At 41.8% G+C, this 26,330-nt stretch overlaps 1 protein-coding gene and 1 long non-coding RNA gene across 2 annotated transcripts in view; one reads left to right on the top strand and one right to left on the bottom strand.

Annotated features, from left to right (window-relative positions):
• The window catches only part of Naa15 (N-alpha-acetyltransferase 15, NatA auxiliary subunit), a 63,254-nt gene extending 39,678 nt beyond the window's left edge, over positions 1–23,576 (bottom strand). The window contains exons 1-2 of the mRNA XM_050138343.1: positions 23,328–23,576; positions 560–644 (exon numbers count right to left, since the gene is read on the bottom strand). Of these exons, the coding sequence (XP_049994300.1) occupies positions 560–644; positions 23,328–23,381 (139 nt within the window). The 5' untranslated portion in view covers positions 23,382–23,576. The remainder of the gene's footprint in view (positions 1–559; positions 645–23,327) is intronic.
• Positions 23,577–23,993: 417 nt separating this feature from the next.
• LOC126499237 (uncharacterized) lies at positions 23,994–26,261 on the top strand. The gene is made up of 2 exons (XR_007591029.1): positions 23,994–24,106; positions 25,684–26,261. It is a non-coding gene; the product is annotated as an uncharacterized lncRNA (long non-coding RNA).
• Positions 26,262–26,330: the final 69 nt, after the last annotated feature.

The following is a 26,330-nucleotide window of genomic DNA, read 5'->3' as shown; positions in this document are numbered from 1 at the left end:
TCAGACCCCCCCCAAAATGCTATTTTCCGTTTATTTCTTTACACGTTCAGTCACATATCATCAACTGTTCTACAAGAATCTAACCACCCATCATTATTCAGACAAAAGTTATACATCTGGATGTAAATAAAAATGTCTTAAACAAACATGACTCAGTGGTAAACTAATTAAGATACAATATAAATAAGTGACTAAATGGTCACATTCTGAACAGTTTATGGTAAAGAATAAAACTCTTCAAGCTGCAAGCTCTAAAGTAAAATGTTCTTATGAACATATTAACTAAAACAAGCATCCGGTCTAAATGGGCTCTTCTGCCTTTCCATTAGCTCTACTAGAAGAACTAATACTGAAAAGAAGAAACCAAAACAAACTGAATGTGCAATCATTTTCTTGGTATTTAACTCAAAATTCATTTATTACTAAGTTTTATCTTCTCATAAGAGTTAATGGTATACTCTGGAAAATAAAGACAGCTGGGTAACAGCAAAGTAAGGGAAGCCAGATAGTCATTCAATTATGCCAAATCTAATTAAAGGTACACAGTATTTGTCCTTACCTCCATGTTCTGCAAATTTGGGATTGGAAAGAATTTGTTTACAGAACTTCAATCCATTTCTATACTGTTTATGTTCATAACATCTCTGTCAAAAAAAGAAAGTATGTCAGTTTAACAATAATTGCAGAAACTTTCTAAGTTCATTGTTAAATTTTTATGCTATTAAACAGAATATTATTTTCAGATTCTTCTAAGTCCCCTTAAATACTCACCAAAAGGGGATGAGAACATAATTAATTGGCAGAGCACTTGCCTAGCATACCCAAATCTCTATCACCAAAAGTTGAAATGTTTAAATACAAAAATTAAAAGCAGAATAAAATGAAAGATATAGATTTGAAAAATCATAAGCTAATTTGTGTTTCTTCCCCACAGTGAGATCTCCTTTAAACAACAACAGCTTGATTCTGTCTTCTAACCTGGTCTGCTAACCTGCATCTTTTTAATAAGAAAATGAAACCATTAGACTTCAAGAGCTAAGCTGGGGGGCGGAGGGTACACGCCTTTATAATCTCAGCACTTGGGAGGCAAAGGCAGGCAGATCTTTGTGAGTTTGAGGCCAGCCTGGTCTACAAAAGCTAATTCCAGGACAGCCAAAGATTTACAGAGAAACCTGGTGTAGGAGGTCCTTCTGAATTTGTGTTGATTTCATTGGTTGAATAAAGAAGCTGCCTTGTCCTTTTGATAGGGCAGCCCTTATGTGGGCAGAGTAGACAAAACAAAATGCTTAAAAAAAAAAAAAAGACAGGCGGAGAGAGGCGCCATGGAGTTGCTGAAGTCAGCCGTGCTAAATCTTTCCCGGTAAGCCACGGCCTCGTGGTAATACACAGATTAACAAAAATGGGTTAAATTAAAATGTAAAAATTAGCCAACAGGAGACTAGAGCTAATGGCCAGACAGTGATTTAATTAATACAGATTTCCATGTGATTATTCAGGTATAAGTGGGGGGGGGGGGGGACGACAATAAGCAGCCCGCCTGGTGTAAGCCAGTCCACTCCTCCTCATACTACAGAAATCCTGTCTCGAAAAACAACAACAGCAAAAGATTTCACTAGGCCTGGGCTGGAGAAATGGCTCAGTGGTTAAGAGCATTGCCTGCTCTTCCAAAGGTCCTGAGTTCAATTCCCAGCAACCACATAGTGGCTCACAACCATCTGTAATGAGGTCTGGTGCCCTCTTCTGGCCTACAGATATACACACAGACAGAATATTGTATACATAATAAATAAATAAATATTTTTAAAAAAAAAAAAGAGCTAGGCCTGCCACTGTGCTGCACTGGTTTCTTTGATATTTTCCTAATCCTTATTTAGGTTCTAGCAGCATCTTGAGTCTTCTGGGATGTGTTTATCTTTCTTTCCAATGTTTAGGATTTCTTTAAATATTTTCTGCAGTGCCACTAAAAGTGATCAAGTAAATTCCTTTAGTGATATCTTTTTCCTTCAATTATGAAGATGACTACGCTAGATCAGCAGTTATTGTCTTTCAGACTGATATATATTGGTCTGTACCTTTTGAATTTTCAGAGCTGAGAAATCCACTGCTATTCTATCATTTGCCTTTATATATAACTTGATGCCTGTCTCTTGCAGCTTTCAAGCTTCTTCTCCCCCCACCCCCATGGTTTTGAGACAGGGTTTCTCTGTGTAGCCCTTGTTGCCCTGAAACTCACTCTATAGACCAGGCTGGTCTCTGACTCCCAAGTGCTGGGTTTTTAAAGGCCCAAGTCACCACCGCCAGGCTAGCTTTCAACCTTCTTTGTTCTGTATGCTTCCAATATAATGTAAGGAGTTTCTTTTCGGATTTTTTTTTCTGTCTGGCTTCCACTGGCACCTGCATCCACTTCTCCCTCTCCACCCAACTCACACAAATAATAATAAATAATAATCATTAAAATAATATACTGCTTTAATTCTAGCACTTGGGAGTCAGAGACAGGCAGATCTCTGAGTTTGAACCAGCATGATATATATATGTCCATATATATTATCTATATATATATAATATATATATACACAGCAAGCTCCATTTGAGACAAGGGTTACAGCATGAGACCTTGTCTCAAAACACAAAACATAATAAAAATCTTGAAAAACAAGTCAGAGAGAGGGAAGGGGAGGAAAGATAAAGAAAATATAACAAAATAACCTTAAATGATCTCAACACTCAGCAGGGTCTGACCTATTCCTAGTTCCAGGATAATTGTCTTTTGGGCAGGACAAAGCCAGTTCATTAAACTGAAGCTAGATATTAAATAAAGCTGCCTGGCACAAGATTAAACCAGTCAACACTCCAGCATGGAGAAGAAAGAGATTTACTCAAGTCCCACATCTAGCTGAGGAGCAGTAAAAACCACTAGAGGGCCCATGATAGACTGACTGCTTCAGAGTACAGGAGCAGCACTAAGTAGACTCAGCTAGTTATGAGGAGGGTGGGAAGGGGAGGGAGATGCTACAGGATGAATTGAAGGAGGGGTTGAGGAGATATATATATGATCTAAATACACTGTGTTAATATATGAAATTAACAAAGAAAGAATAATTTTTTTAAAGAAGGAAAAGAGAATGAGGTAGCTGTATGACAATCTAAGTGGTCTTTGCCTGGGCCTGATAGATCATTTGGGCAGCCCATCCTGCCTCAGAGCTGGAGGGGGTGGGGCACACAAAGTGTGCCCTGCAGTCCCTTGTCAGGGCGTGGGATAAGGTGTTCCTATTCTGTGCAGTCAATGGGGAGCCAAGTCAATCTTATCTCTTTCCACTTAGGTAGGGCACAGACACTAAGCCTGCCTTGTCCCTATCCTTTGGTAAACAGTGGTGGAACTATCTGTGTGGGTCACCCAGGTCTATAACGCAACCAGGTTTCTACTTCTTTGGTCACTCTAATTGTTACTCAAAGATTGTTCCCCTTTACCCAGAGGCTTTTTATAGGCCAGGTCTTAAGCATATAGTCCAAGAACCCCCTCTGAATTACTAGACATGCAAATAGGGACTTTGCATGGCTATAAGTCGGCTTGGTAAGATGTAGGAGAGGTCTTTTTAAGACAGTTTCTTGACACTATTCAGGTTAAGTATCTTCCCACCACGAACTCTGTATCTCTGGACACCCAGAAGCAGCACAATGCTTTTGCTCTCTCTGCTCTTTATGTTACTGAAATATAGCAGAAATGTCCTGTCGTAAGTCGTAGCTCCAAGCCTCTGTGGCTGCTCGCTCACTCAGTCTGTAGAGCAGAGAACGCCCCAAGTTCTCAGGAATGAACTCTGTTCTCACTCTCTTTCTAATGTATTTTTTTTTTCATTTCCTGCTACTGAAAGCACTGTTTTTCCACTGCCAAACACTTAGTATGATGGATAAATCATGCCCAGTTTATTCCCCAGAGATTTATTTTTGGCTTAAGCCAACAGAGCAGCTTTCTATTCTCCACTATGCAGACCTACTTGCATATACAATCCACAGGGTTTCTCTGTGTAACCCTGGCTGTCCTGGAACTTTTGTAGACCTTGAACTCACAAAGAACCACCTGCCTCTACTTCCTAAGTGCTGGGATTAAAGGCATGCACCACCACACCACCCAGTTTGTTTCACCTTGTTTATTATCCAGTTTTATAATCAAATAAACCTTTAAAATGCAAAAAAAAAAAAAATAGGGACCCCCTGGGGCCATCTTTGAAGAGTAGGAATGCCAGGTGGGCTGCTACCTCTCATCCAATACTTACAGGAGTCTAGGGCTCTTATTCTTGGATAACAGGCGCTTAACCTACTGAGCAATTCCCTCAGGCTCTCTTCCCCAGGTTCAGAAAAGCATCCAGGCACGCATGTGCACACACACGCTAGGATCTACATTAAAATGTAATTTTAAAAGCCCCCTCCCCAAATAAAAACAATTAAAATTTGCTGGTGTGGTGATGCATGCCTTTAGCCCCAACACCTGGGTGGTAGAAACAGGTGGATTTCTTTGAGTTTGAGGCCAGCATGGTCTACATTGCAAGTCCAGGCTAGCTACTATTACACAGGGAGATCCTGACTCTAAAAAGGAAAAAAAAATTACCTGAAAAGATATACACATGGCCAATAAGTAATATTCAATGGGTTTTTGTTTGTTTGTTTTTAAATATTTATTTATTTATTATGTATACAATATTCTGTCTGTGTGTATGTCTGCAGGCCAGAAGGGGGCACCAGACCTCATTACAGATGGTTGTGAGCCACCATGTGGTTGCTGGGAATTGAACTCAGGACCTTTGGAAGAGCAGGCAATGCTCCTAACCACTGAGCCATCTCTCCAGCCCCCTGTTTGTTTGTTTTTTGAGACAAGGTTTCTCTGTGTTAGCAGTCCTAGCTGTCTTAGAACTTACTCTGTGAACCACACCAGTCTCAAACTCACAGAGATCCACCTGCCTCTGCCTCCCATGTGCTGGAATGAAAGCACCTGGCAAAATTGTTCATATTTTAGCTTGCATATTTTTATCATACAGTGGATCTCTTAAAGACAGTAACATGCATGTACACACACACATACAATAAAAATGCACAACCACCTTTAACAGATATTCAACATAGCATCTGAGAAATACAAATTAAACAGAACACAGATTACCTCTTTTTTTTTTTCTTTTTTTTTTTTTCCGAGACAGGGTTTCTCTGTGGCTTTGGAGCCTGTCCTGCCTGGAACTAGACCAGGCTGGCCTTGAACTCATAGAGATCCACCTGCCTCTGCCTCCCGAGTGCTGGGATTAAAGGCGTGCGCCACCACCGCCTGGCAGATATTACCTCATTTTCATTAGTGTGCTATTATTTTTAAAAAGACTGAGAGCCAACCAGATGGTGTGATGGTGCACACGTGTAATCCCAGCACTAGGGAGAAACAGAGATGGGTGGATCTCTGAGTTTAAGGCCAGCCTGACCTATAAAGCAAGTTCCAGGACAGCTAAAGTCTTCCACAGTGAAACCCTCTTTTGAAAACCCTAAAAACTATGCTACAGAGAAAAAAAAATAGAGCAAAACAAGGCATAATAAAACAGAATGAACTATTCTAATAAACAATAAAAAATCTCATCTCTGGCACCCATATAACACTCTTGAGCTATCTGCTCCCAAATGTACAGGAGTAACTGCCATCAGCTTAGACAAATGCCAAGTATAAAAGTGTAGAGCAAGTTTGAAAATATCTGTTATCGGCTGTTGGACCAAAAACAGCACAGGACTGTGGTCTCGGAAGCAGGTAAATCCCCTTTTCTGCCTAAAGGCATTTTCCTGATGGCAGATTAGGGGTGGAAAAAGAACGCATTCAGCAGTGTGCAATCTAAGCAGCTGTAGTGTGAAAACTGCAGAACAGCTAGACTCTCGGGAAAGGGCAGCACAGGGAAGTCAACAGATACAACCTTTAGAAACATCTTTAGGAATCTTTGCAGGGCCACACCATACTTAAGCCAGGGAAAGGACAACTACAATGCAGCACGAGCCTACAAAGCCTGTCTACCAAGAAACGTTGGCTCAAAAAAAAAATTAAACATTAAATAAATAATAAAGACAACCATGAAAAGAACATACTAATGTATGCACCCCCCCACCTACCCCACACAAAAGCTGCCTGCCAAAACAAAATCCTATTAAAGGCAACAGAATCCACACATTCAACTGACTGTCCATTGTTTCTAAAGTTATGAAGGGAAGGCAGTACTACTAGAAATAGAAGGACACAGAAAAATGACCCAGAGCCTGCAGGAGCAACAAATTAAGAGCAACACTCAGAAATAATGAGGGAGGCAGCGACTTTGAACGAAGTTTCTATTATATAATACGTAAAAATTAAAGAAAATCTGAACACAATCAGAAAATAGTTACCTATAGAAATTAAAAATATTATAGACATCACAGTAATGTTGAAGCCATTGTGATTATAAAAACACTACAGAAAATGTGAAGTCATACTAATAGAAACTATCTAAATGGAAGCTTAAACAGTTCAAAGTAATGAAACTCACGTCCCAACAACCTGTGGGAACAATACCAAGTATAACAATACCAGAGAAAATAAAGACCAAAATGAGTGAAAAAATACTGAAACCAGCTATGGTGGCATATGTCTATAATACTAGCTTATAGAATATGAGACTGCTTCAAAAGAAAAAATAAAGAAAGGAAACAAAAGTTCTATTACATTCTAATTGCTGGAAAGCAAAGGCAAAAAAAAAGGAAAGCAGGCAGGAAACAAGCAAGCAGAGGAAAATAATAAAGACAATGCAGTCAGTGAAATGAAAGGGAAATATCAGAAATCAAAAGCTACTTCTTTGATAACAAAAAAAAAATGAATTAACCTCTGGCCATAAGCACAATCTCAAAAGTACACCATACAGCAGAATAATTAAAGCCCAAGCTTTCTAGCCAGAGGATGAAAAGAAGGACCAACAACTCAGAAAGAACACAAGAAAAGAACTGTGAAAGCAACCATACAAAGCTATTTACCCTAAACTCCGTGTACCTGGATCTGATCCTATTCACATTAAGGAATTTGAGCTGCAAGAACCATATGGTCATGAGGTGAGGAGGGGCTTATGAGCAATAGACCAAAGCAGAAACAGGAGGGTTTTCAAAAATGAACTGACATTAGAATCACATCCCATAAGAGTTAGGACTTGCAGTTTAAACCTAACGGATCTACTGAACATAATCATCAACATTCAAACAGTAAAATCTCAACTTGGCTATAGAATGGTAATAAAAAGAAGCCATGTAGCCGGGCAGTGGTGGCGCACGCCTTTAATCCCAGCACTCGGGAGGCAGAGGCAGGCGGATCTCTGTGAGTTCGAGACCAGCCTGGTCTACAGCTCTAGTTCCAGGACAGGCTCCAAAGCTACAGAGAAACCCTGTCTGGGGGGGGGGGGGGGGGAAGAACCCGTGTAGAGGTGAGACATTGAACTAATAAGACTTACTTATATGTCCACTATCTTTATGACATGATAGCAGTATAATGCCTTGAAAACAGGGCATCAAAACCCACAATGTGGGCTGGAAAGATGGCTCAGTGGTTAAGTTACTTCCTGCTCTTGCAGATTTAAGTTCAGTTCCCAGCACAACCAATATGTAACCCCAGTTTCAGAGGATCAGAAGTTCCTCTTTTAGCCTCCACAGTCACTGAATGCACTTATATACATTCGGGCAAAACATTCCTACATATACCATCAAAATTAGTCTTAAAAGTCGGGCATTAGCCGGGCGGTGATGGCACGTGCCTTTAATCCGGAGTCAGGGGCAGAGGTAGGCGGATCTCTGAGTTTAAGGCCAGCCTGGTCAACTGAGCAAATTCCAGGACAGGCTCCAAAGCTACACAGAGAAACCCTGTCACACCAAAAAAAAAAAAAAAAAAGGAAGGAAGGAAGGAAGGAAGAAAAGGGCGGATGGGCGGACAAACGGTCAGGCAGGCAGGCATGGTAGTTTATGTCTTTTCATGTCTTTGATTCTAGTACTTGGGAGGCAGGGGCAGGCAGATCTCTGTGAATATAAAGCCAGCCTGGTCTGCAATTTCCAGGATAGCCAGAGCTGTTACACAGAGAAACCCTGTCTCAGGGGTGGGGTGGAAGATCTTAAGACTAGGTATGGAGGTGCATGCCTTTAATCTCAGCACTCAGGAGAGAGGAAGGCAGATCTCCCTGAGTTCCAGGCTAGTCACAGCCACATAGTAAGACCCACCACCCCAAAAAAGACCCACCAAAGGAAAATTTAACAAGTCAAGATTATCCTTTAATCTGAAGAGCTCTTAAATCTCATCTGTTGAAAGTGTGACCACAGCTCGTGTCTAATGCCAGCATTTAGCAAAATAATTTTAGGAACTGATCTAAACAATACGTCCTTTTAACTTCACAACTGGGTCTAGCTTAGTCTAAGATTTTAGAGTTTCTCTTCTCTCACCCTGCTTAATTCAACCAAAAATCTTTGTTCTTTTAACTGTTCCTTACACGAAAGCTTCAAGTCTCCTTAATTCTCTGGACCACTCTCTGAGGCCAACATAAAGTTCTCATATTTTAAAAGTCAAGTTTCAAAAAAAACTGAAAAATTGAAATACATCTTCTAATTCTTCTAAGTTCAGTTTATAAAAATGTTATTAGCAGTTTATAAAACAAAATGATATATACAGACACACACACACACACACACACACACACACACACATATATATTTGGAGACAGCCTCACCATGGAGCTAGCCTAGAACTCAATATTTAGACCAGGCTGCCCTCAAACTCAGAGATTCACCTGTCTCTGCCTCCCTAGCCCTGAGATTAGATGTGCATCAATATGAGCAGCACATCTTAATATTTCTTTTTTTTTTTAAAGATTTATTTATTATGTATACAACTTTCTGTCTCCACACGCCAGAGGAGGGCACCAGATCTCTTTACAGATGGTTTGGAGCCACCATGTGGTTGCTGGGAATTGAACTCTGGACCTCTGGAAGAGCAGACAGTGCTCTTAACCACTGAGCCATCTCTCCAGCCCCATCTTAATATTTCTTAAGCAACAAGTATATAGTCCCAGAATAATATAGAAGGATCTGTGGAAATTTCACACCAATACTTTTGTAGAATTTGAGGTCTTTTTTTTTTTCTTCCTTTTTCTGGTTTTTCTAGACAGGGTTTCTTTATGTAACAGTTTTAATGCACTGGAACTCACTTTGTAGACCAGGCTGGCCTTGAATTTACAGACATTCACCTGCCTCTGCCTCCTGAATATTGGGATTAAAGGCATATGCCGCTGCCACCACCAGGCTGTGAGCCTTTTTTTTTTTTTTTTTTTTTTTTTGCCTCTAGGTTTGGAGCTCAAAAGTGAAAAAACAGAGATTCAATTTTACTAACAGCAGAACTAAGGGTGACAGCTGTCACAGGCTTTTTCTGGTACTACATTCACACTCAACATAAAACATGCCAGATTTCACCAGGTCTTTCTTTTCTTTTTGGTATTAAAACTATGTTATTTGAAAGAAGAGTCAAGAGTCAAAAGAAGATGAAAGAAGAAGTGAAAGGAGGCTGGAGACTCTTGGTGTGCAGATGTACATGCTGACAACACCCATATGCAAACAGTATATTAATAAATCTTTTTCTTTTTGTTTTTCGAGACAGGGTTGCTCTGTGTAGCTTTCAAGCCTCTCCCGGCACTCACTGTGTAGACCAGGCTGGCCTTGAACTCAGAGATGTGCCTGCCTCTGCCTCCTGAGTGCAGGGATTAAGGGAATGAGCCACCACTGTCCGGCCAATAAATCTTTAAAAAAGGAAAAATAGGGGATGGAGAGATGGCTGTTCGTTCAGAGGACCCAGTTCAATTCCCAGCCCACACGGCAGCTCACAATTGTCTGAAATGCCAGTTCCAGGGGATCTGACACCCTCACAACAGTATATATGCAGGAAACACCACTGCACATAAAAATTATTTTAAAAAGAAAAAAAAGGTAGTAGTTAAAAAAGAGAGAGAGAAAGAGTGCTATTCCAGGGTAGTACAATAGAATCAACACGATTAGCACAAGTATAGGTGAGTCAGCCCCAAAACTGTGACCATGAAAGAGCTGTTGCCATTCCCATCTGGTAGACCAACAATCCTACAGTGGCCAGGACCAGGTCAAGACCCAGGGTTACGACTTAACTTGTCCCAACATCCACCCCTTTATGTTCTGTTGGAGCACGTGAAGGGACCTGACCCACAGATCCAAAGCTGCAGGATGTCCACAATACAGGACGCCAGTGAGATGTCCAGGAAGAGACCTAGTGGGGGCCCAGCATCAAACATGTAGCGGAGGGCATACATATGACTGTTGTACGGTTCCTTGGAATTAGAGGCAATTTGTTAGCTACCTCAAGTAGGTGTCTGGATGTGAATTCATGTCCTCTGATAGACTAAGCATCTTAACCACTGAGCTATCTCATCAAACCCCGTATGTTATCATTTTTATTAAAGTCCTATTTTGCTGTTATTGGGGACTTGATTTTTGAGATAGGGTCTTTCTATGTAGCCCATGCCAGTCTGGAACTTGGCTTCCAGAGTGGATTGCTAAGACTGTATAGGCATGTACCACCTTTTTTGTATTTGTGATGCTGTGCCAGGTCCATTTTCCCCACATACCCTGTAGTTTTTATTCTGAACTTGCATAATACAATGTCTTTTAGGAACATGTATGCCCTGATATAGATAGAACAAAGCAATGAGAAAGATACTTAACAATGTAATAGTAAGAACTACCTATCTTACAAATTTTTAAAGGAATGTTACAAGGTTAAGTTAGACTCATCAATATATAAAAACAAAACAAAGCTATCATCCTGGTTCAATAAAGGTATTCAATAAATATTACAGTTTACTTCATTCTTCATTTTGATGCAGTCTTGAAACATTGAAAATCAAAGGAGGTTTTGTGAATAGTCAATGAAGTCTCTCTGAAAAACCAACAATACCATTTTAAGTAGACCCTATTATCATGGGGAAGGAACGATGATTGCTATTTAGCTACTTGGTACAGCAAAGTGTTTGAAAGTAGAAAATCCATCCTAAGACTATGTACCCTACCCCAGCTCTGCATTTAGAAAAGCAAACTTTCATTTCTCCTTTTGTACAAAGATAAAACATTGAAAAACTCACACACCCTACAGTTTCCTCAGCACATCTAATGGATACTCCAAATTACCTCAACTAAATAAAGTTTTGTTCATCTTATACTAACAAAAGATAATCACAGTAGAGAATATGAGAGGTGGGTAGCCTCAGTCAGGTATAACACAGCAAACACTTGTAATTCTAGCACTCAGAAAGATGCAGCTGGAAAGACTACTACAAATCTGATGCTAGTCTGGGCTATATGGTGAGTTCCAGACCAGCATGAGCAACAGAAGACTATCCTAAAAAACAAATTCAGCAGCTAAGGGCACTGGCTTCAACTGCAAAAGACTAGGGTTCCTCAACTCCACCATCTACTTGGTAACTTACAACTAACTGTAGCCGTCCTCTAATTTCCGTGAGCACTAGGCTAGGCATGCACACATGGTGCACATACATATATGCAGACAAAACAGACATTTAAAATAAATCATTTTTTAACCAAAACCAAAGTTTAGAAAACAGCAGCTCCATCATTTACTTCGGCACAACTTTTGTTTTACTTTAAAAATAGGAACTTTGGCCGGGCGATGATGGCACACACCTTTAATCCCAGCACTCGGGAGGCAGAGGCAGGCGGATCTCTGTGAGTTCGAGACCAGCCTGGTCTACAGAGCTAGTTCCAGGACAGGCTCTAAAACCACAGAGAAACCCTGTCTCGAAAAAACCAAAAAAAAAAAAAAAAAAAGGAACTTTAAACAGGGCTAAACATGACAGCACATGTCTTTACTTATAGCACTCAAGAGGCAGAGGCAGGCAGATTTCTTTGAGTTTAAGGCCAGTCTGGTCTACATTGTGAGTTCTAGACCAGTCAGGACTACATAATGAGACATTACCTAAATAAATAATAATAAAGTTTTAAAAGGGAAAAAGTGTGGCATAATTTTTTTAGAGGGGGGGTTAAGACAGGATCTCTCTGTGTAGCCCTGATCTCTGGCCTCAAACTCAGAGATCCACCTGCCTCTGTCTCCTGAGTTGAGATTACATGGTACGCCATCAGCACTCAGCTAAAATCCTATATTAACAAGGAGGGAAATAACTATATACAACAAATTAAACTAGGTTTTGCTTCTGGTTTGGTGTTTTATTCATTTCTTTTTTGGGAGAGGATAAGGAGGTAGTGCTAGAGATTGAAACCATGACACTGGAAATTTGAGGTAAACTCTAACCCTCTGTAACATCCCTAACCTTTGGGTTTTTGAGACAGGATCTCACTAAGTAACTTAGAATGACTTTGATTTATTCCAGGGTGGCCAATAACTGTTAATCCTCCCTCCACTTCCCAGAATGCCAGGACTGTGTCACTACTACTGGCTTAAAACTTCTTTTTGTTTTTTTTTTAAAGATTTATTTTATGCATGAGTGCTCTATTTGCATGTAAGCCTACATGCAAGAAGAGGGCATCAGATCCCACTACAGATAGCTTGTGAGCCACCATGCAGTTGCTGAGTACTGATCTCAGGACCTCTGGAAGAGCAGCCAGCTGGTGCTCTTAACCACTTAGCCACCTCTCCAGTACTGTTTTGTCTTTTAAAATTACAACTTTAATACAAATCTATGTGAAAGGCAAAGCATACTTCAAAGTTTAGATACCTAACTGTACACTTGCTATTCCAACAAAATCCCCAAAAATCAAGATTATAACCACACATTAAAGTCCTCCATAGCCTAATATCACATTTAAAAATGTCACTCTCAAAACCTCTTCACTTGCACTTTTTAACACCAGAACTACAAAATGGCGTTCTTTTAAGAACAAACTTTCCTAACCATCAGTTTTCTCTCATCAACATGACTGTCTACAAAGAAAAAGCAGTAGTTATATGTGAATGCTGACAACTGGCTCAACTCAATATTAAGTTAAATCAACTGCTTACTCTTTCCTACATCAACTTCACAACTTTGATCAATCCTAAAACCTCAACTTGATTTTTAAATTTTCGGAAAAAAAATCACAAAGGAAGTATAACATACATCTGAGTCAGGTGGTGGTGGTGGTGCACAACCTTTTTTTTAATTGTTTATTTTTATTGTATGTGCATTGATGTTTTGTCTGCATATGTCTGTGTGAAGGTGTCAGATCCCTTGGAACTGAAGTTACAGACAGTTGTAAGCCATCATATGGGTGCTGGGAGTTGAACCCAGATCCTCTGGCAGTGTTGTCAATGTTCTTTTTTTGTTTGTTTGTCTTTTGAGACAGGGTTTCTCTGTGAAATAGTCCTGGCTGTCCTGGAACTTCCTTTGTAGACCAGGATAGCCTCGAACTCACAGAGATCCGCCTGCCTCTACCTCCCAAGTGCTGGGATTAAAGGCGTGCGCCACCACTGCCTGGCAGTCAGTTCTCTTTAACAGCTGGGGCATCTCCCCAGCCCCAGTGGTGCACAACTTTAATCCCAGCACTCGGGAGATAGAGGCAGGTGGATCTCTATGAGTTTGAGGCCAGTCTGATCTACAAAGAGAGTTCCAGGACAGCCAGGGCTACATAGAGAAACCCTGTCTTGGGGGGGGAAAAAGTATCGTATTTGAACATTTATATTCATTTTCTATTCATGTTGTAACACTACATGTAGTGGCCCCCAGTCTAGCTGTGTAAAAATCACTAGTAGAGCTTTAAACACATGGCCAAGTCTTTCCCTTTAGAGACTAATTTATCGAACACCTGACAACAAACCTCTTATCAGTTTTTTTCTCTAATGCTAAAACAAGCAAAAATGAAACAATGACAAAGATTTCCTTTTTATTATGCTTTTATAATAGGCCATGCAAATGAACTAATACCATGATTCATTCATAAATGCAATTTCCAAGGTCTTACCAAACAAATAACGCAGGCTCTGCCCAATATCCTGCAATTACCCTGTATAATAATACAGTTTATAATGCCAAGGACCCAGCTCAACTATCTTCTCTGAAAATACTCATGCAAACACAATTCAAAGAGCCTTTTCTCTTGCACTGTAATTGCTATTTTAACACCTGTTTTATGCAACATTTATTTAGCACACATGTACTATATACATTACCCAATATGAACATAGCAATTAACAAAACAAAGTCCCTATCATAAAATCCACATTTTAAATGCAAAAGATGTGATAAATATACAGCTAAGTATATATCAATGGTCATAATTATACTGGAGAAAAAACCATGAAGGAAATAAGAAAGAAATAGGTTGAGAAATACTCCTAATCAAAGAAGGTTCAAACAACGTTTAGAGGACTCCACTTAAACACAGGCCCAAGAGAAATGTGCAAATGGATCCATGCAGTTTCCTGGAAGAGAAACTTCCCAACATCCAGTTATTCGTGTATGCACTATCAGACAATGTGGACCTTTTGAGTACAAACACACACTTTAATGAACAATATGTATGTATGTATATGAATCAATCCTCTATCTTATGTACATTTTCAGAAGCTGAAATAGTAAAGGAAATAAGATGGCACACTAAAAAGTAACCTATCCAGTTGAGGCCACTTGGTCAGCTGCACTCCAGACCTCCAATCCTGCAGGGTGCCAAGTGTTCCCCTCTGGAAAACTCTCATCAGTGCTTCACATCCCATAGAACTGCTGGGATGGCAGTTCTAGTATCAAATGCACATGACCTGGGACTGTATGGCTTTGCAATATCTATGAAATGTAACTGTAATTTCAGTTCCTATAATTGTCTGCTTCTGTAAGAATACAGTATTGTTTACTATTGAAAACTGAGCTGGACATGGTGGCACTCGTCTTCAATCCCAGCACTCAGGAAGCAGAGGCAGGCAGATATCTGTTAGTTCGAGGCCAGCCTGGTCTACAAAGTGAGTTCCAGAAATTCAGGGCTGAAACCCTGTCTGGGGAAAGAGGGAGAGGGGATGGAATGGGGAAGAAGTCAAGACTTGATTCTTCATGTAAAAATAAACAAACACATCCATTTCATTAGTGTATGTCTTAATTTCATTGCGTTGCTGAAATAAAATATGGTAAAAGCAATTTAGGAGAGAGAAAGGATTAAGTCACAATTCCAGGTTACAGAGCATTACTGCAGGGAAGTCACAGCAAGCGCTGTCTTATAGTTTCTATTGCTGTGATATAACCATGACAAGAAACAACTTGGAGAGGAAAGGGTTTATTTCATCTTTTTTCCCCAAATAATGTCCATTTATAACACAGGCAGGTTAGGGCAGGAACCTGGGAGGAATACTGCTTTCTGGCTTGACTTGCTCAGCCCTGCTTTCTGTTAGGACCCAGGACCACCTGCTCAAGAGTGGCACCACCCCCAGTGAACTGGGTCCTCTCACATCAGACATGTTAATAAAAAAAAAAAAATAACGTATTACAGAATTTCCCAAAGGCCAATCTGGTAAAAGCATTTTCTCTACTGAGATTCTCTCTTCCAAATGACTCTAGCTTGGATCAAGCTGGCATAGACCTAGCAGCACAAGAGCACTGGTGATATTACTCCCACGAACAGAGCAAATGAATTAGTTTTCATGTTTGCAGTAAGTTGGAGTTAACTCTGCCTAAGGAACGATGCTATCCATTGTGGGCAGATATTACCACCTCAATCATCATAATCAAGATAATCTCCCACTGGCTGCCCATAAACCAACTTGATCTAGACAACTACACACACACACACACACACACACATTTGTTTTTCAAGACAGTTTCTCTGGCCTCGAACTCAGAGATCAACCTGTCTCCGCCTCCTAAATGCTGGGACTAGACAATTTCTCATTAAGACTCCTTTCCCAGCCAGAATCCCAACCTAATGAATAGCTCTGACCACAGTGGGCTGATATCTCTCTTCAAATGACCTAATCAAAATAATCCCCCACAGGCATGCCCAGAGGCCTGGCTCCTAGGTGGTTCTAGAGCTCAACAAAACAGACACTGAGAAGAGAAAGAAAATGAAAAGAAAGTAAATGGGAGACTCCTTTCCTAGGTGATTCTAGATTGTCATGCTCACAATTAAATACAGTCATTTCAGTTTACAACCTACTTTCCTCTTCACTAACTGGTAAGATTAATGTGTACCAAAGAACTGTCTTAATTTTCTTGACTGGCACACCTCTAATCCCAACACAAAGACAGATCTCTGAGTTCAAGGCCAGCTTGGTCTGCACAGCAAGTTCTAGGCTATATAAGACCTTGTCTCAAAACAAAAATCAAACAAACAAATAAATAATAAAAGCCAGCTTAGGGTAGGTACAGGTGCTTGCCACACCAAGCCAGAAGGCCTGAATTAGAACCCCGGAGCCCACATAATAAAAGAACACACAACTGAAAGCTGTCCTCTGCCTCCACATGAGTGTTGTAATATGCACTCCAACATGCAAAATAAATAAATGTAAAAAATTTTTAGGCTTTTCTTAAATTGTTTTAATGAAAGCCATTACCTTGTGTAGCTAATATATGTTAATGAAGACATTAAATTTTTTAATAAGTAAATGTTTCTTCATGATCAGTTAGTATCTGATCTGATTATCTACTTTATGTATCTCCATTAAGGGTTGTATAAAATTTGTCAGGTAAAAGGAGATCACAAGTGGAAAAGGTTTAAGCAGTCCTGGTTTACATGAATGTAGTATAGGCATAAATATATTAAAACCAATTTCAAAAAGAAAAAGGAAACCAATTTCAAAGTAACTGCCTATACTCAACTGCAAAACTAGAATAATGTCACACTGAAATTTAAATAATAGCTGAGCCTGGCATGTGTGTGCCATGGGTTTGATCTTCAATTTGGGCAGATGTAATAGAAAAAAGGCAGGTGACCCTTCCTGTGCATATGGAAATCTCCTTGTTAATAATTCCTAGTATGAATTTCATCAGCAACTAAACTAACCTGTCACTAATTATAAGGACACCTTTTTTCTTTCTTCTTCTCTCCTCTCACATCTCTCCCCCAAATAGTAAACACTAGATAAGTATGATTTAATTGCTCTGAAAAAATAAAGTCTGATTCCTGACTCCTAGCTCTAGATGTGAACCCTAATTTAACTTCAGTCTGTTTGCTTAATAAAAATATCTGCCTGAGGCCAGCAGGATAGCTCACCAGGTAAAGACGCTTGCTGCCAAGTCTGATGACCTGAGTTTGATCCCCAGAACCCACATGGTGGAAGCAGAGAACCCACAAACTGCCTCTGATCACAACTCACTGTGGCATGTGTATGTGGGCATGCATGTGCAAGCATACACAAACAAAATAAACAAATATGTAAATTAAAAGTCTGCTTTGCAACCTTCTGAGATTTTGAGATTAAGAAAGAACTCTCAAAAGTGCACTGCAGAGAAAGTCACAGTGGCACACACCGGTATCTAGTACTGAGAAATCAGAGGCTACTCTGAAAGGTTGAGAGCATGGCCTGGAAAATGGAAGGTGTTCAGTAAATCACAAACTATCACCAAGCTCCTAACCTCTTTCTTATATTTTTAGTTGTGAGTCTAGTCTTTAACAACTGAGCCATCTCTCTAACCCACAATTCCTCCCCACCCCGAGACAGGGTTTCTCTATAGCTTTGGAGCCTCACCTAGAACTCACTCTGTTGACCAGGCTGACCTTAAACTCACAGAGGGATCCGGGTGCTGCGATTAAAGGCTTGCACCACCACTGCCCGGCTCCTAGTAACCCTTTTCTAAGAAATATTCTGCCCTTGGAACTTAAAACAAATCACTCAAATTAAAGTTCAAAACAACATTTATAATTCATTTGTATTTTATGTACATTGGTATTTTGTCTTCATGTATATATCTGTGTGAGGGTGTTGGATCCCCTGAAACTGAAGCATAGGCATGAGCTGCCATGTGGGTGATGGGAATTGAACCTAGGTCCTCTGGAAGAGCAGTCAGAACTCTTAACTGCTGAGTCATCTCTCCAACCCCAAAACAACATTTATTAACAGTGGTACATATTCCCACTTTGGATTTTATTTTCTTATGACTCACATTAACATCTAAAGAGTAAAAGAGAAGGATGCAGCAGTAGCAACAACCAGCTTGTGATTTTATTTAGGCATGAAGGAGGTTCCACTTTTCCAGTGGGCTGAAATCTGAAAGGTGTGGGTGTTGGCCACATCTTTCTTACCATAATCCTAGATCCCAAGAAAGTGATGTAAAGCTGGGCATTGGTGCCACACACCTTTAATTCCAGCACTCTGGAGACAGAGGCAGGCTGTTTTGTGGGTTTGAGGCCAGTCTGATCTACAGAGTGAGTTCCAGGACAAGCTACAAAGAGAAACTCTGTCTCAAAAAACCAAGAGAGTGATGAAAAACTTTAGGACAATTCTCAAACTTCTCTATCAGTGTTTCTCAACCTGTGGGTCACAACCCCTTTGGAGGTGGAATGATTTGTTCACATTGGTTGCATAAAACTATCAGAAAACACAGATATTTACATTACAATTCATAACAGCAGCAAAACTACAGTTATGAAGTAGCAATGAAAATACTTTTATGGTTGAGGATCACCACAACATGAATTGCAATAAAAGGTCGAAGCATTAGGAAGACTGAGAACCACTCACCTAGATGAACAGCATGAAAAGTATACAGAGCCCACAATTGTCTAACAACTTCATTCTCTAAACATATTAAAATGATGTGAAACTTTAAAAGGACTGGCAAGTAACCAAGCACAATCTCACATAATACAATATACATTGACTGTAACACCAAACGTTATCCTTTTTCTCTAAATGAACTGGAGACAAGAGATACTCTGCAGATGCTTTTATCAGGTTATAACCAGGCCAAGTCAGGACACAGCACTGGGGAGAAAGGGAGGGCAGATGTGCAACAGATGTTATTGCAGGTATCAAACAAACTACACTAAGCCAGGAAAACCCACTGTAGAAAGTATGAAATTGTGCAAAATGATACTTAGACCACTTTCCATTAAAATACTGAGCCAGAAACATTTCATCATTCTGAAATAAAGGGTGAAAGTCCCTGTGAAGTATGAACTGGTGCTGTGTCAGTTTACTAAGTAGGGAACACAACGAAAGGAGTGCTGCTGTCACCAACCCTACCAAAACTTGATTCTAGCACTAGACAATGCCCTGCTTTCTCTTTGCCTGACAAGAAAAAGTGGAGGAAGAGACCCTTAAAATTCCCGGCACTATGGTGAAAGCCTTTAATCACAGAACTCAGAAGGCAGAGACAGGCAGATCTCTGAAAATTTGAGGTTAGTCTGGTCTATACAGTGAGTTCCAGGACACTCAGAACTATGTGAGAGATCCCATCCCACCCTCACCCCTACCCTGTCTCAGAAAAAAAAGAGTTGACACTGTAAAAGTTGAAACAGAATCCCAGCGTTCAGGAGGCAGAGACAAGCCTCTCTGTGAGTTGGAGGCCAGTATGGTCTACAGAATGACTTTCAGAACAGCCAGGGCAGGGGCAGTTACTCAGAGAAACCCTGTCTTAAAAACCCAAAACCAAAACTAAAACAAAACAAAACAAACACACACACACACACACACACACACACACACACAAAGCTGAAACAGATACAATTTTGAAACAATACTATTATTTTGCTTGGTAACATTTTCTTCATTCCTAATGCCTGCCAACAATAAAAACACTGTATCTCATTTTCTTCTTCATTTAGTGATTTACACATTTTTCTTATTTATGCCTTATCACAATAAATCCTTTAGTAAGCTAGCAAAAATGCTCAGTGAGTCAAAGTGCTTGCCACTTAAAAACCTAAATTTCATCCCTGGACTCACATGGTAGAAAAAAAGAACCAATTCCAGAAAACGGTTCTCTGCCCTATACATATGTGTGTTGGCATGAGGCATGCACATACATTCACAAAAACACACGATTAATAAAATGTTGTAAAATAATAAATTTTTTGTACTATGGTTTAGCAATGAAATTAAAGGTTTTTTTGTCTCACCATCACAACCAAGAACCATAATTCTATAAATTCTTAAACATATTCTAAGTCTATAAAGCAGAATATTACTTTGCAATAAAACAGAACAGACAACTGATACAAGTGAAAACTTAAGATAACCCAACAAGGAAATTCTGCTGCACTGAAGAAATGCCAATCTGTAAGTTATATACTTTCTTTATGATTCTCTTTAGTAAATAAATGCTCTTTAAAAAAATTGCTCAAATAGGAGACACACTAGTCACGGTTGCTAGACAGTGGGTGGGAGAGAGGATGGGAAGGATATAGGTGGATGTGGTTCTAAAAGGGCAACCCAAGGCTCCTTTGTGTTGACAGAGAACTGTCATATCTTGGACATAGAGAAGAACCTACACATGTAATAACACTGCATAGCACTAAACACACACAACTACAAGTTAACTTGGGAAATGTGAATAAAATTGGTAGACATTATCAATGTTACAATCAGCTATAAGATTTTATAAGATATTAATATTTGGAAAAGTAGGTAAAATATACAAAGAATATCTCAAGTTACATGTAACTTTATGGCTCTCTCAAAATAAAAATAATTTTTAGAAGAGGAGATATATACTACTCGGTGATAGCATCTGCCTAGCATATGCAACAATACCTGGCGTCAACCCCAATACATGAATATACACAGCCACACAGTTGATTCTGTTCAGCATGGTGGTTCATACCTGCTACCCAAGTACGGAAGAAATGGAGGCCTGCCTGTACTACAGATTAAGACTCAAAAGAAATACAAACAAACAATAAAAAGGTGTCACTAACAGTCGGAAAACTTGAATATTAGAAAAAAACTATTAATGGTATTACAACCATACAAGGCAACATCTTTATGTCTAAGGAGTGAAGCATTAAGTATAGTTTTCTTTTGTTTCATATGTATGCAAAGAAAAAGTAATCTTGTGATATAGTAAATATAGGTAAAAGACTTAAGCGTATTTTTGGTGCTCTCCATATTTTCCTCCTAGTCAGTATAAACAGAGGGAGAAGGAGTTGGGAGACAACCCAACCCCTGGCTCCAACCTCCAGCATAACAAAAATAAGGAAAAATAAAGGGACAAGGGGGTGGGTGGGTAAATGTTGCAAGAAAACTATGCTATAGTTCTACCTACACATCAATTAGTCTTAAAATAATTTAATGTAGCCAGGTCTGGTGACGCAGGCCTTTAATCCCAACACTCGGGAGGCAGAGGCAGGCAGATTGCTGTAAGTTCGAGGTCAGCCTGGTCTACAGAGTGAGTTCCCCAAAGCTACAGAGAAACCCTGTCTTGAAAAATAAAAATAGATGGATGGATGGGTGGGTGGGTGGGTGGGTGGGTGGGTGGATGGATGGATGGAGATAGATAGATAGATAGATAGATAGATAGATAGATAGATAGCGAGCGCGGCTCACCTAGATAGATAGATAGATAGATAGATAGATAGATAGATAGATAGATAGATAGATAGCGAGCGCGGCTCACCTGCTTCCATGTACAAGTCCTGGGCTAGATAACCAGCACAGAAATAATAACAGCAACTATTCTAGACTTCAGCTGATGAGACGGCACAGTGAGTAAAAACACTTGCTGCCAAGTCTGCTTTTGTGTGTGTGTTTTCAGACAGACAGGGAGAGAAATGTCTCAAAACACAGGGGAAAAAAAAAACTATGCTACAATCTCACTTTCAGTCTGAAAACAATATCATTAATATTTTACTTCAATACGAACTGGTTATCTATAATGGATATTTCTGCAATATCAGTTACCTCAACATAAATGGTTATTTACAATTATGCATTTTATGTATATGAGTGCTCTATTTGCATGCACAGCAGAAGAGGGCATCAGATTCCACTATATATGGTTGTGAGCCACCATGTTGTTGCTGGGAATTAAACTCAAGACCTCTGGAAGAGCGGTCCAAGTGCTCTCAACTGCTGAGTTACACAAAAAGGAGAAAAAAAAAAAACTAAATCTCCGTATTTCTTTGTCAAGCAAGTGAATTATAATTGTAAGCTAAATGGCTAACACTAACACACGCTCCAAAATTCAAGATAGTCTCTCCGTTTTTCGAGACAGGGGTTCTCTGTGCAGACCAGGCTGGCCTCGAACTCACAGAGATCCGCCTGCCTCTGCCTCCCGAGTGCTGGAATGAAAGATGTGCGCTACCACCACCGCCACTCAAGTACTAAATTTGGCAAACGCACTTCATTTCTTCCTAAGAAAATGTTTGTGCAAAAGAAGCGACCCATACACTAAACACCAAACAACAACGGCAAAAGAAAGTGCTACAATGTATTAATGACAGCTCCAAGACTTCAGGGCACAGTTTACAAAGTAAACAGGCTCAATCCAGTGCCCCTGGAAATTAACAATGCATCTATTTTTTTTATGCAAACGGCAAACATCCAAAACACAGCTAGCGTGGGCAAGAGCCGTCTCAGAAGACTCGGAGATTATCTTCTGCTAAGTTTTGCATCGGTGTTTTTAAAACTTCACAGTGTAAAATCTGTGCGAGAACTTCCAACCGGACCGCCCCCTAGATATGAGTTCCACCTCCTCCGGAGAAGGGTGGCGGGGTGGGACAGCTCTGCTCTCAAACTAAGAAAATGTTTTTATTCCCCCCACTCTCCCCAGGGGATGCAGGGCCAAGTGCACAAGCGATTATACGGAGGTAGCAGACTGCAAAGGTCCCTTCGTTTTTCCATCCCCCCCCCAACCCCCGCCACCACTCGAGTCGTACACTGACCCCGGCCGGGCGGGGACAGGTGAATCCCAGGTGGGGAGGAAGAGGGAGGGACGGGCCGCGGAGGGAGAAGCGCGTTCAAGGAATGAATGAGTCGTGCCTCAGCCACACCACCTGTTCCTCCCGACGGGTGCCACCCCGAGCAGCCAGCAGGATCCCTGGCCCGTGCGGCCCGCTGGCCCCACTCAAGGCCAGGCTGCTCCTCCCTTCGCTCGAGGAGGGGAAAAGGCGGCCGCGAGGAAGCCGGAGCGTCGGGGCCTAGCCCGGAACCGAGGCCTCCGAAGCCCGCGGTCCGCGACCGCGCGGACCGAGATGGGCGCCACCGGGGCGAGACGAGGGAGCGCGCTCCGCCGGGCAGCACGGCCGAGGCGGGGTCCCCCGCGGGGTGGCCCAGTGCCCGCCCTCCCGCCCGTCCGTCCCGGGCTTGGGAGTGACAGGCCCGGCTCCCAGCGAGACGCTCCCCGCCGCCTCGGACTCACCAAGATCCGCTTGAAGAGCGCGTTCTCCTTGGGCGGGAGGCTCACGGCCGGCATGGTTCCGGCTCCTCCCGCGGCTCCCGCCACCGCCCGGCTCGGTCAGTCCGTTTGTCCGCCCGCCGCCGCTGCCGTTCCCAAGCTCGCTTCAGCCTTGAATCCTCCGCTCCGCCGCCACTAGGCCTCGGGTGTCGCCGCGTCGCCCTGTCCTGACACCCCTTTCTCCTCCTTTTTTTTTTTTTCCTCCCCTCTTTCCCCTTTCTCACTTAGCGCTGCCGCCACCTCCCCCCTCACGGGTCTCCGTCGGCGGTTCACGTGGTAACTGAAAAGACCGACAGAGGCAGCCAAAATGGCGGACGCCGAGGGCTTTCCCACCCGGGTCACACCTCCCAGCGCGCAGGCGCGGTGACCCGCTCTCCCCACCCTCGCTGCACTGGCGCCTGCCGGGAAGGCGGAGGCCGGGTCGGCCTGCGGAACCGCTGATTCTGGCTTGGCTGTGCCGGTCTTGCCAGTGCGGAGCGTCTGGGAGGGCCGCCAACGGCGCTTCCGCCGTCGACAGCCTTTCTGCCCCTTCTCGCTAGACCGGCCTTTCTTTCACTCATTGGGGTGGACGCGCCCAGGTGCTGTAATCATAGCTTGAGCCTCGAGTGCCAAAACGCCGGTGGAGGTGTTTTAAGAAGAGATGTAGTCGGTCAAGGCCCAAGTGCCCAAATTGTGAGCGGAGGCGAAGGGTGAGATGAAAAAACCTTTCGCCTCAGTGGGGACTTGAGAACCGATCCGAAGAGGTGAGGGCTTAATCGTCTTTGAAAAGCGTCAGAGAGCGCGACCTACGAAATGGGCTTGCCTAGCTAGGGTATCTGTGATTTTGTTGACTGTAGTTAAGATAGCCAAGAAAGGTCGTTAGCCAGATCCGAAGTGGCGTGTTTGTACCGCCCGCCGAAGGAGCCTCTGAAGGTTGAAGTGTTCGTGTTTATTTCATTGCTGAAGTCAAGGCAGGGTTGAGAACGGGCTGTCACCTTGATGTAGTGGAGCTGAGGGTCGAAACCCCTCGAGTTGGCTTCTAGTTCGTGCTTAGGGTTATAACTGTTGAACTCAACTGCCTGTTGCCAGAAATCCTTAGAGGCCAAACTTCACTGAACGAGATCAGGCCTGAGAGTAAAGAGGATCCCTTCCACGTGCAGGCATTTTACTAACCGTTGACAATAAAACCTTCACAAAGTGACTTGCCATTGAGTCACAAGAGCCATTTACCCGTGATTATCTCGTGCAGACCTTGTAGTATTCTGTGCATCATGAATCATAAAGATGTGTGAGAGTTTTGCTCTTTTAGTCTTTTTTCTTTAACAGATACGTTGTAGTTTTCAAATTAGCCTTTAACTTTCCTGCTCTACAGAGTGAGTTCCAGGACAATCTGGGCTACACAGAGAAACCCCGTCTTGAAAAACCAAAAAGAGAGAGGGATCATAGCAGTCGAACCCTAGGGTCTCCTATAATACTGTAATCTTTCTAAAGATTTAGGAAAATTAGGTTGGTGAGATGGCGCGGGGAGTAAAGGCTCTTACTCTGCAAGCCTGGCATCCCAAGTTTGATCCCTGAGCCCACATAAAGATGGAAAAATAAAAATGGCTCCGCGAAGTTGTTCCCTGCCCTCCATGTTGGCACAATAAATAATAACTGAAGTTATGGGGCTGGAGAGATGGTTCCTCGAATAAGAGCCCTGTTGCTCTTGCAGAGGATCTGGGTAGGGCTCTCAGCCCCACCGAAGGCACCAGGTGAGCACACGGCGCACATTCATACATGCAGGCAAAACGCCCATACATATAAAATAAAATTCAGCGCAGACAAAGACACATATGAGCAGCTTCTCTGTGAGTGTGTGCTGTCAGAGCTCTAGCCTGGCTCTTCATGCCAGCCATACAAGCACACCTACCACTGAGCTAGCAACACCCACAGCACTAGATACTGACTTTTGTTTTTTGAAATTGTACACGTAATTTTTTTAAATTGTAATGCTTTATTAGCATGTTAATTATACACAATAATGGTTTTCATTATGTTTCATGTATGTGCATAATATATTTCAATCTTATTCACACACATACATACCCTTACCATCCCTTGTCGCCATCTACTGCTGTTGATCCCTTTCCCACTAAATAGCAACTTTGTTTGTTTGTTTTATCTTGCTAAGTAGCCCAGGCTTATCTTGAACTCACTTCCTCCCTCTTTGCTTCCCAAATGCTGAGATTACAGACATAATACCCCATCCAAGTCTCAACATTTGTATTTTTATAAAGATGTGATCTCTGTGTGTGTGTGTGTGTGTGCGCACGTGCAAGTGTGTGGCTACTGGTACCCACAGAGGTCAGAAGAGAGTGTCAGAGACCCTGGAGCTGGAGTGAGAGTAGCTGGAAGCCACCCACCTAGGTCCTCTGGAACAACAACAGGTCTCACAGCTGCTCAGCCTTCTCTTCAGGCCCGAACAACGGTTTGTAAGTTCAATTAATACTGGTGTGATTATAACAGTGATCTGATTCATTTCTGAGTTAACATGCACCTACAGCCTGGCCACACAGTCAATGACATAGCCTGGACCCAGTAATAAACTGTAGACTCCAAACACGGCTACTTGACCAGTAGAAATGAACTGGAGCTGGGCTTTGCGTGCCTCGTGTGCTTCCAGGGAGTTACACCCACGGCTCTCTGACACACAGCTGCTGAGGACCTCCAGTCCTTCCCCGTTACTATGGTTACAGGGCTTCCTCCAGCTGCGGGTAGTGCTGCAGACATGGAATCCCAATACTGGTACTGGAAGATTAAGGCAGAAGGACTTCAAGATTGTCTTGAAAGGGAGACCGGAGGCCAGTCTGTTCTTGCAACATTAGGGAAGCCTGTCACCCAGACTTAACAAAAATAAATAAATAAATAAAATAAAAAATAGTCAATTTGGGTATGTTTGCTTAATAAAAAGTTACATGTATACAAGAAACCATGCTTCTTCGGGCCCTG

Source organism: Alexandromys fortis, unplaced genomic scaffold (genome assembly GCF_014885135.2).
Source record: "Alexandromys fortis isolate MF-2015 unplaced genomic scaffold, M_Fortis_MF-2015_v1.1 scaffold_15, whole genome shotgun sequence".
NCBI classification, from domain to species: domain Eukaryota; kingdom Metazoa; phylum Chordata; class Mammalia; order Rodentia; family Cricetidae; genus Alexandromys; species Alexandromys fortis.
The sequence above is the reverse complement of the archived record's forward strand: the minus strand, read 5'-3'. Positions and strand labels throughout refer to the sequence as shown.